The 12,248-nt window shown below is 36.5% G+C and overlaps 1 protein-coding gene across 8 annotated transcripts in view; it reads right to left on the reverse strand.

Annotated features, from left to right (window-relative positions):
* Positions 1-12,248, reverse strand: part of ROBO1 (roundabout guidance receptor 1) — a 1,316,070-nt gene that overhangs the window by 122,150 nt on the left and 1,181,672 nt on the right. For all 8 annotated transcript variants that reach the window (XM_080657733.1, XM_080657738.1, XM_080657736.1 and 5 more), the window contains 2 exons: positions 972-1,092; positions 478-616 (listed from right to left, as the gene is read on the reverse strand). In XM_080657733.1, the coding sequence (XP_080513859.1) occupies positions 478-616; positions 972-1,092 (260 nt within the window). The remainder of the gene's footprint in view (positions 1-477; positions 617-971; positions 1,093-12,248) is intronic.

Genomic DNA, 12,248 nt, shown 5'->3' on the forward strand with positions numbered 1-12,248 from the left:
GCCTCATTCCTTAAGGCTGTGAGCCTATTGCTGCTCCTCGCCAATTTCAGGACTTGACATGACAGATATCAGGAAATTTTGACCTCTTCTGTTCCCTGGTGATGCTGTAGCTAAGAAAAAGGAAGCCTGCTTTTTAATTGGTTCAAATGCTATACCTCCCTTCCTTACCCCACCAACTCCCGTACAAGAAATGACTATTAACTGTGGTCTGGTTGAACAGAAGAGAAACCTGTGTAAGGAATATTGGATTTTAAACAAGTTCCCTGGGCAGCCAGGGTCATGAATGTACAGTTCTTGTCTGCAATCCTCAGAGAAAGTATGGCAGCCTCCTTATTCTAATGATCTCTAGTACCGTGTCTCGCCCCAGATCCAGAAGCCTGGAGTCAAAGATTCTAATGACACGAATGTGAATCATGTTCTGATGAACACCAGAGACTGTCGGAGTAGACTAATCACATCATTACATTCTGATCTTACCTGGATTTGGGCAGTTCCCCGTCATCTTTCCTCCACCGCACTGTAGGCACAGGGTCACCTCGGGCCTCACATTTAAACTCCGCACTGTCATCCACAGTGACTGCCAAGTTACTGGGTCTCTTCACAAATGATGGTCTCTCTAAAATTAGAAAAAGCCTTCTCAAAAAAAGAAATAAATATAAACTAAAACTATTTTATATGTTTAGTCAGAACAGACTTATAATTTAAAATCTTATTTCGAAATTTATTACATATAGTTTCTTACTTCTCAAAGCTCCTCCCCAGGTTTGGTGTTCCCTCCTAGTTTTGCCCCCTTGTCTTGCCTCTGATGTCTTGGGCAGCATGCTTTGCTGATTCCTTCTCTCCTCTTCCCACCCCCACAATGTTGGTTAAGCTTCTTAAGAAAGGTCATTTCTTTCTCCCTTGTATAAATATCCTAAATAATACTGAGGGAGGAGCTTCACAGGGGGCCGATGAGGTAGGATCCCACTTACCTAACACGGTCAGCTCCGCCACTTCACTCTCACGTTCCCCAACCATGTTGGTGCCGACACACACATACTTTCCAGCATCGCTCTTGCGGGTGTAAGTAATCATGAGTTTTCCTCCTCGTATCTTTAAAGAAAGTGTCACATGCATGCAGTTAAAATCACTTTTGCTATATTTACGTGACAGAGGTTTTCCTAAGTGAAGTCTACTGCCTAAGCACATAAGCAAAGCGTACTTATATAAAAAAAAGCCAGTGTGTAGTATTTGTTATAGTTATAGTAGTAACTTTAAATAGAATTTACTCCAAAGGTACATTATAAAAAGAGTCAAAACATTTCTACTTGCCTACATTTCTTGTAGAGTTATTATAGTCTATATAACTAGAAATTTGTATTTCTGAACAGGCCAAATTCTTTCATATTATGTAGTTAAATGAAAACCAAAAGATTGTACGAATAACTTAGTTAGGAAAAAGGAAATTCCTAATATCTTCTGACTATAATTAATATGGACATGCATATTAGCTATATGTGATATTAAGAAAGCATACTCTAGTATTATAATATGTGGAAATAAAAATGTCTCTAATTATGTAATTTGCCAAAATTGCTTTGAAGGAATATTTCTTAATTGCCAAAACATTACAGAACTTGACATCCTAAAAAACAAAGGAATTGCTGCTGCCCAAGCAGTTTCTTGGGGACTCAGGAGGTGAAGGCTGAAGAGATACCAATAAATCATCTGGAAAGTCATTCTGGTACACTCTTGAACATTTAATTATTTGAAGAAGAATTCATTACAAATGTAAGCAGATTTCCAGTACAATAAGTAGGCTGCAGCTAGCATGAATTAAGATTGGGATGCGGAAACTGAACTATCTTTACTCAATTCAATATCCTTTTGGTGGGGAGCTGCGTTTCAATTACCCAGGAATATCTATAATGCTCCAAACCTCAGAAAGATTTTGTCAGGGATAACTTCCAAATGTTTATTCATAGAGGTTTTGGCCTCAGAGTTATTCTGTGTTGTGTATCAATTAAACAGAGAAGGGGAGAAATAAAGAAAGAAAAAAGAGAGTGTTGGAGGTGGTAGGAAACCATTCAGACAGATTTCTCATCATGCACTAGGAGTTTACTGAAACTACTACTTTACTATTTTGGAATACCTAAATTGCCTTATTTCAACCCAAATTAGAAATTATGTATTGGACAAACCAAATATGAACAGAATTATTTTAATTTCTGTGGCTTTAGAACTTGACATTGTTTTCAGTCATGTTTCTTAGAAAATGATCATGAGTTTCTAAGTACCATTATAAAAACCATCCAGGGACTTTCCTCTGCATTTTTTTTCACGGCTCTGTTCTGCATTCAGAGAGTAATGCCTGCATATAGTAGTCTATCAAAACATTTTTTGTGGGATGCCACCTGCTTTTTATAGACAAAATCTAGTCTGGTATCGAATGAAACATTTCTATAAAGGTTTGTAGCAATTAATGGGATGTGACCTCATATTTTACTGACAGCTATATCTTTTCTCACATGGGCATCATCTCCTTAAAAGGTCTCAAACTGAGATTCTTAAATGTATACCCAGCTTTAAGGCTATTGGGTCATAGTTCTAACCATCTTATGTTTTAATAAGTTGCTTTTGTGTGATATATCATCAAAACGTTGGTCTTTAGTATAAATCTGCTATGAGACTGTGAGGGGAAAGTATCATAATTCATTTATCACTTAAGGAATGAGCAGCTCAGAAAAGTATAACTCCTCCTTCCACATACCTCCCCTATGCCCACCAACACAATATGTTTTAATTATGCTTTCAACTGTCAGATTTCCTCCCTGGCTGTGAACTCTGAGGCAGAGAAGCATATCTGATTCCACTTTATTGCGCTGGGACCTGTCACAATGCCTAGCAAATATTTGTCAAAGGAAAGTGACTTGCCCAATGTCACACAGAAAGTTGGAAAGGAGCTAAGATTTTACTTAAGATATGTGATTTTGGCTATATGAGATGCACAAGAAATGCACAGCCCCAGAGCTCACAATTTGAGATTAATAAACGTTGAGTTCTTGAGGTACAGAAAATTTGAGTACCATAGCATCAAGATCTTTCTAAGAAGATTCATTTTAATCTTTCACCATGTATATATTTTGAAAGACTCACATAAACATTTCCAAAATCTTGAGGAAACAAAATCATTCCAGAAAAAGGTGATAAATTCTATTATTTATTTTGTTTTATTATATTTTTTAATTTCTATCAGAGTTTAGCTAAGCCAAACTGATGACATGCTAGGAAGCAAGATCTGGAGAATGACAATTTTGCAGTTCCTTTTATTTTTATTTTATGTTTTTTTTTTAATTTATCTTTATTGTTCAAAGTATCACAGATATCACCTTTTGTTCCTCATTGAACCCCTCCACCCCACTCCTGCTCCCCACCCTAGGCCTTCACTACACTATTGACTGTGTTCATGGGTTATATACATACTAGAGGCCAACTGCACGAATTCGTGCTCAGGCAGAGTCCCTCTGGGTGGCCTGCAGGGATCGGGCCAAAACCCACAGTCCAATGCCGCCTGCAGCTCCTACCTGCCACTCCTGCTCATAGAAGCTCGCACTGCTGCAGCAGAGCTTGCCAGCCATGAGCCCTGTCCTGTGTCTGGTGCCCTCCCAAGGGAAGTGGCCTGCCGGATCGGGCTGAAACCAGCTTTCTGACATCCCCCGAGGGGTCCCAGGTTGCAAGAGGGCACAGGCCAGGCTGAGGGACCCCACCTGTGCACTATCAGGCCAAGGAGGGACCAGGGGAGGGCTCCAGGGTGGGTCCAGCCCATCTTGCTCAGTCCCTGATTGGACCGGAACCCAGCAGCAAGCTAACCTCCTGGTCGGAGCATCTGCCTCCTGGTGGTCAGTGCACATCATAGCGACTGGTGGATTGGTCGACTGTCTGCCCCCTGGTGGTCAGTGCACATCATAGCAAGCGTCCAAGCATCCTTAGCATATCATTAGCATATTATGCTTTGATTGGTTGTTCGGTTATTCTGCCGTTCGGTCGATTTGCATGTTACCCTTTTATTATATAGGATGTACATATAAGTTCTTAGGTTAATCTTTCCCCTCCCCTCCAATTCTGTTCTTGATATGGAAATTAAGTGATCTGAGATGTCCTACATGCTCCTTTTTGGGTTAGCTAACTTTGGACAGAACATTAAGCCTCCTGTATACCTCAGAATCTAACCTAAATGTCCTTGCATATTTAGGTGGTCAGTTCATTTCTAAAGTGATTGCACATTAATAAATAACAACATCATCAAAGTACATGAAAATAAATGCTTTATTCTTTTCTAAAAGTTAAGTCAATGAATTCTATCTACAATAAAATATAAGGCTTTAAGAATAATTTTTAAATATATTCAAATACCAAGAATGAGTCAAAGAATGATAAAATATAAATAATTTTCAACAATACAGATTTATTTTTATAGCTTCAGTGTAACATCGTACTAATTTATTTTACAAATCTTAAGTACTTGGGGATGTAGAGTTTTAAATCACCTTGCTTCAGCACATGTGGGACACCAATTAATATTATATATTACAGCTCACTGCTATTATATTTTGAAAGAATCTGTATAAATGGAGAAGGAGAATTTAGTTACCAAGAGTTATGAGGAGACAGCCAGGTGATTCTCAGTAGTGGTAAAATTCCTATGCCCAGATGAATGGGAGGAAACAATAACTGAGGTGAACTAAGAAATCAAAGAAAGCTATTAAGTCCTAAATAGTGTGTTGTACACACCCTATTACCATTGCCCCAACTATATATTATACTTGGTTCAATCTTGGAAACATTTTCTAACTAAATCTATCAGGAGACTTATGCTTTGGGAACACATAACTATATTTTTGTTTTTAATATAAATAAATTGTTGTTTCATGTAAATTTACTTTACAAACTTCTTTGTCAAATCACATCTACTGTTCAAACTAAAAGTAACTCATCAGGCATTGTACAAAATATCTTCTCTGTACATTGTAAGTAAACAAACTATAATAGGATGAGCCAGCATGACAATTTTTTTCTACGTAACTTTTTTTAAAATGAGTCAGGGGTATCTTCAGAAGCTTTTTATCCCCATAACATCATAGTATGACTAAAAGCAAACATTTGTTACAACTGTGTTCATTTATATATAAGTTGTATATGAATGGAAAAAATAATATAACTATTTGAGTTCTGAAAAAAATATTAAACTTAGAAAATATTTTTAATACAAAAAGTGCATTTTTTCTTGTAAACCAGCGTAGATATTAATCATTATGGCTAAATGAAGTCAACTAAATTGCACCTTTGGTTTTCTTACTCAAGCTATTTTTCAGCAACATTATCTAGGTTGAAATCAAATTCAAAATCTAAATATATAGCAAAAATTATTTTAAAGATTTTTAAATTCCAAATAATCTTTCAAATTGATCAAAAATAGATACAATCACATAGCAAAACAAAGTGAGCATGGGCCCTAGAGTCAGATGCCTCATACTATACTTTAGGCAAGGTATAAACTCTTCTGTACCTGTTTTCCATCTTTAAAATGGAGATACCATCAATACACATTTCCAAGGCTGTTATGAGGATTACATAAGATTAATAATCTAAAGCACTTAAAAAATATCTGCACACCTGCCAGCAGGAGAGGGGATCCCAAGGCAGGTGCTGGGCCTGGAGGCCACGGGGGCATAGCCTACCAAGGAGACAGAACTGAACCTCACATCACCCTGCTTGGCCCCAGAGGATGGCTGGTTAGCCAGAGACGGGTAAGATTCCTCAGGGAAGGAACAACCTAAGACAGGCACAGTCGCAGAGGGGAGCTTGGGGGTCAACAGAGGTGGGGCACAGACCCTCACCCCCCCAACTTTGCAGGGGCCTAAAACCTCACCCCTTCAGAGGGAGGTCTCCTGCCCCCATGGCTGCTTCGCTTCCCATGCCCACCTCAAATTGGGACCCAGGTAACAGAGACTTGGCCGACAGCAGCTGCCCTCTCACTGCAACAAGACTTGTTTGAGTTGTCTTGTACCCATGGTGTGGGGAAGTGGGTTTTTGATATCTAAATCCAACCTAGCACCAGGAATGCTCAGGGCCTACTCAAGAAGGCAAATAATCCTTTCCACTAATATTTACAGGGTAAAATAAGATTGTTGTTAGAGTATTAAATTTGACAGTAAAATAGTAGTCAAGTTCTCAGACTAATTTAAATTGGCTAAGTGAAATAAGCGAATATTCTAGAAAAATTAATGGTACTGGACAAAAAGCTGTTCCTAAAGTGTTAACTAAAATTTTTGTTGGTAGTTCATCTCATGGTATAATTGCGTAACATGTAATGAACCTAAAAAGCAGTCATACTTTAGTGCAAAAAATTAAAATTTAAAAGCTATCAAGACTACATTATAAAATTTCCAAAAGCCTCCTAATATTTAAATCAAAAAAAGGGGGGATAGTAGAAGAATATCATGTAAGGAAAAATATCCTGTAAGTAAATTACATCCAGAAATTTTTTACATTAGAAAATTAACTTTCATTTGTAATGCTAACAGCAAGACACCCATGAAAAACACACATGGTGTCAAAACAAGCCAAAGGAAAATCATTTGGGAAAAAATGAAAAAGGATCCCAAGTCAAATTTATAGAAAAGATTCCTTTATTAACTTTTGGTAGAAAATATGTTTCTATATTTTCAGAAAACAACTCCAAGACCATGTGGATTCCTGCAACAGAGAGGAATTGACAGGACTGCTCCAGCCATGAAGACTGAAGAGAAACAGTCCAGAGATGGAAGACGCTGATGACGCCTTGCCATACTAGCAATCAGCAGCTGTGCGTTGCGGCAGGTTGCCCAGGACCAAACCAGAGAGGGTCGGACCTGCATTACCACCATTTGTCCACCATCCAGAACTGAAATATCATCGCTGACATGTACATATAAGGAACTGTTTGACATTGAAATTGGGACTCAAAAGAACTGTTGGCCCAGAAAGAAACTCACTACAGACTGATTCATTTGCCTCTCAGCATAACCATTATTGCTTGTCTCATTTTCGGTTCTTATAAGTGTATTTCTAGTATCACATGATCTCACTTATCTAGTGGAAATAATGAACAACATAAACTGATGAACAAAAACAGACCCAGAGACAGGGAAGCATCGATCAGACTGTTAAACCTCAGAGGGAAGGTGGGGGAGGGTGGGGGTAAGGGGGAGAGATCAACCAAAGGACTTGTATGCATGCATATAAGCCTAACCAGTGGTCACGGACAACAGGGGGGTGGGGGCATGCGTGGGGAGGGGTTTGGGATGGGAATGGGGGGATGAGGACAAATATGTGATACCTTAATCAATAAAGAAATTAATTTAAAAATATATATGTACATTATTATCATTATAATTATTAATTTAATAATTTAAAAGACATTTGTTTAATAAAAATAATATTTTTGTTTGGCTACATCCAGAAGCTTTTTATTAAAGTTATTACTAACACATCTTCCATAGGTTTTGTCAGAAAAATGTGTATTTAAATCAATAGAGCAAAACTTTAGAAACATGTAATTCTGAAGCTAAATATGTTTCCTTATTTCCCCCAAAACAGTGACTGGCCAGGCCAGTTGTGGTGAGCCTTGGCCCAGGAACCAGGAGATCATGGTTCAATTCTGGGTCAGGGCACATGACTGGGTTGTGGGTCCATTCCCAGCAGGGGGCATGCAGGAGGCAACCAATCAATGATTCTCATTGATGTTTCTATCTCTCTATCCCTCTCCCTAAAATCAATAAAAATATATACCCAAAACTTAAAAACAAAACAAAACACTGACTCTTTGGGAAAATGACTCTCCCTCTCCCAGGAGAGTTTTGGCAATGATATTTTCGGGTGTCACTACTGGGAGGGGGTAAGTATTGACACTTGGTGCAGGCCAGGGAGGCTACTAAATAGCCTACATTGCACTGAGGAGTCCATCACAATGAAGAATTATCACACCCAAAATATAAATAAACCCAAGGCTAAAAAATTTTGTCCTAAAGACTAGGCTCTGGCCTAAGAATAAATGTTGGATTAAAATGAGGAAAGGAAGGAGAGCTTAAATTTAAGTAACAGAATAAGTGTTTACTTGGGAACACATTGTCTAGCCTGTCCAGATTGGTATAATTACCTGCATACAACTTCAACCTCATCAATAAGACACTTTCTTATAAAATGGTTCATTCCACTATCTACTCACTGGCAATAATGGCTAAGGATCCCAAAATAGATGTTACAGCTTAAGTGGAAGACTAAAGAGTGTCAGCAAACCTGAGAAAAAATTATAGTCCCAGAGATGACAGAGACAGAATTTAACAAAAGTGATAGAAAAAAAAATAAATATGGCAAACAGAGAAATAAATTTTAAAAAATGGATGAAAATGACAGTTTTAATTTTTATAAATTCAAATTGATTTGGCTTTATGCCAATGGCTAAATTGAATCAAAGCTAACCAAAAGCCATAATTCTATTCTCTTCAGTCACAAATGTGGACTACATTTTCAATAAAGAAAAGAACAGAAAAACATAGTACTATAATTCTGATCAAATATAACATATCAGCTTCCAAGAAGTAGATACTACTAACAATCACATTTTATGTTGTTATATAAAAATATTGGTAGTAAAGGGTGGCTTCATACATTCTAAATCTTAGTGCCTCCTCTGTAAAGCAAAATTTGATATTTCCTTTCTTCACATAGAAAAGAAAAATATGTTTAACACATACAAAACACTACAAATGTAAAAACAGCACTATTTAAAACAAGCTAAGAACTATTTCTTGGCAGGTCTCTTCCTGCAGCTGGGTTTGACAGCCAAATTGTAAACCTATCAAAAACGAGTTTGTATAATGAACAGACACAGTGTTAAACACTGCACTGCAGCCACACTGCTTCAATTAACATAATCCCGGTTGTGGAGAAGCAGAATTTGTTAAGCCTTCAGACAATATGCTGGCATCTAGCTTATGTCAAAAATCCAAAGCAGAGGTTCTACTTTCTCATTACCATATATACCTTACCAGCCCACAGCAGTAACCACATTAGAGGCCCACATTTCCATAAGCTCTAGACAGTGCTTGAAGGGGGGCCTCAGCCATCTACATACTTGATGAAAATAAAACAAAAAAGATCCCAGTGGTCCTGCTCCTTTTGGGGAAGGAGACAAGGAGGACAAAGGAGAACAAAGTGGTAAAATTTTTTAAAGTTTCAAACAACTTTATACGTTATTTCCCACTTCCCCCCAGCCCCAAAATAGGTGTGGAATACCTCAATGTATTGGATATATTGGATTCTTATATGTTAGCATTTCCATTTAAGAACTTACAAATTATTTTTTTCCTTAGGGGTAAAAAAGTATTCTCTCATTCTCTCTTACTTAAAGGCTTTTTGAAGCAGTTGAAAATCTCTTTCCAGATGCTTTCATCTCCGTTACTGAGTTGTTTACTCAGTAACAAGATAATGCAGAAATATTAGGTATAAGATGTAGCTTTTCAACCAAAAATGAAGAGAATCATTTTATATTTCTGGTAAGCATGAAAAAAAAGTACAATCAGAATTCTTATTTCCAGAGAAAAGAAACAAAACTTCTTTTTCTTTGCACACAAACAAGCTTGCCTTCTTTGCAACAGTAAATTAGGTAAGCTTTTTGTCTGCTTATTCTATGGAGTATGCAGTTTACACTGCAATCAGTACTTAAAATCAGAAATAAAGGTGAACTTCAAATGAACTCCTTGGTGTGTCTTCATTTCTACCCTAAAGCAAGTCAGATGATTTGCAGTATCTGTTACACAGGATTTTTTTTTTCCAGGTATCACCCCCACAATGCTATCCATACACCTCTAGGTTAACATACTAAACCACTGGGGCTAATTAACTAGTTTGGCTACACAAAATCTTTTCTGCTTTTAATTACATTAACCTAATGTGACTTGAATTCAGCAGACCGAAAACGAAACCACTAATTATATTAAGGACTTCAAAGATGATTTCAAATTGCCAGCCACCAAACTGTCATATAATTTATCTTATTCCTTTATAATAGATTTTTGCATTCAAAATCTGAGTTCCTTACTAGAAATACTATTTTTTAATCTTATAATTTTTTATTGATTTCAAAGAGGAAGGGAGAGGTAGAGAGATTGAGAACCTTCAATGATGAGAGAGAATAATTGATTGACTGGCTCCTGCACGTCCCACACTGGAGATCGAGCCTGCAACCCAGGCATGTGCCCTTGCAGGGAATCGAACCGTGACCTCCAGGTTCATAGGTCAACACTCAACCACTGAGCCATGCTGCCCGGGCAAAATACTATTTTTTAAAACACCATAACAATGAATTAAAAGAATACTGATTTAGAATGCTAAAGGAGAAATATGTTTAAATAAATATAATGACACATGGGTGTCATCATATAAATTTTTACAATTTTCTAGAAGATTAAAGGCTCAGAAATATTCATTTACAATAACACTGTTTGAAAAAAAAGATTTAATATGATGAGTAACATTTTTAGAGTACCAGGGTTTAGAAATTATATTTTTTTTTCTGAAAAACTTGATTATTTACCACTGTCTCCTACTATTTTGCAAAGTAAATGAGATGAGAGGTTTTGAATTACAGCCTAGTCACTAGTGTATCATCTTTAAACAACTCACTACTAAGTCTTTTGGCCAGAATATCTCTTCAGAACGATTCTGTCAATTCTGCTGGATCTTTGACCTACAGAACAGCTATCAAGCTGTTGTAAACTGCAGGAGAAGTGCTTTTCATAGGTTTAAGACTTCCTAATGACAATGAGATGCAGGTACCCAGATGGCCCGTCATAGCCCCCAGACATTCTCCTTGTTGAAATAAACTGCAGGACAGTTTTAGATGGTCCCTAAGGACTCCTTTCAACAGAGACATGCAAAGAAGAGTTACAACAACAGCTTTTATTTCTTTAAAATTTAGCATGAATTCAACAACAACAATAAACCAAAAAAGAAAGAGTTATTTGAGCAGACAGAGAAAGTGGAACAATACCCATTCCTTTGCAACTTGGCTACAAGAGTAGTATCAGTCTTCATTGTAAACAATTCAGATTAAAGCATACCTTCTAACATACACCATAGTATCTTTTAAAACAATCATGCTTTATTGCATTCTAAATTAAGCAAAATCATGGGGGGGTGTAATTATATTGTATAAATGATAGACAAAGGATTGAATAAAATACACATCTCATAGCAATTTAAAAATATATAACCAAGTAAAACAGAATTCATATAATTCAAACCTTACACAATAGCAAAGAAATTACACTCTCTTATTTGGCAATATTTCTTGCTCACATCTTCAGGTAAGTAATTCAATATGGATACTTAACAGAGAAGCCATGTCTAGAATAAAATAATTTCATGTTTTTAGTAATTATGGTTTGATATCATGAGATACTTTATTTTTCTGAATGTACACGTTCATAATTTTGTTGTTGTTTCACTCTTTGGAACCTACATTTTTTAAAAATATTTCTTTATTGATTTCAAAGAGGAAGGGAGAGGGAGAGAGAGAGAGAGAAACATCAATGATGAGAATCATTGATTGGCTGCCTCCTGCACGCCCCACACTGGGGATAAAGCCCACAATTCAGGCAGGCCTTAAATTTTAATGTAGTTGTAAATCAGATAGAGATTACAGAGATTTAAATTTTTGACAAATATTCATTATCAAAAATCATTGCTATAAAACAATTTATATCTATTATACTCTAGTACTATTTTTAGAACAACTTTCAAAAATTAATTTTTATTTATTCTATTTATTTGTACTAATCTTGTAACACAAATATAATGTTTTTAAAAATGATATCATGGCCTAGCTGGGTAGGTCAGTTGGATATAGTGTTGTCCCAATACACCAAGGTTGCTGCATGTTTGATCCCTGGTCAGGCACATACAAGAATCAACCAATGAATGCATAAATAAGTGGAACAACAAATCGATGTTTTTCTGTCTCTCTCCCTAAAAATCCATAAATAAATAAAAAATGATACAGATATCCATTACCTCAGGATTTTATGCTTAAGTCTCAAACATAAGTTTTATTTTAGATAAATATATAAACAATAAACCAAAGTCAGCCAAATCACCTTTCTTCTTCCTGGATAACAAAGTTTATTATTCTTTCTCCTTTTCATAAAGGCTATAATCACAATGATTTT

Source organism: Plecotus auritus (genome assembly GCF_963455305.1).
Source record: "Plecotus auritus genome assembly, chromosome: 2".
Taxonomy (NCBI): Eukaryota; Metazoa; Chordata; class Mammalia; order Chiroptera; family Vespertilionidae; genus Plecotus; species Plecotus auritus.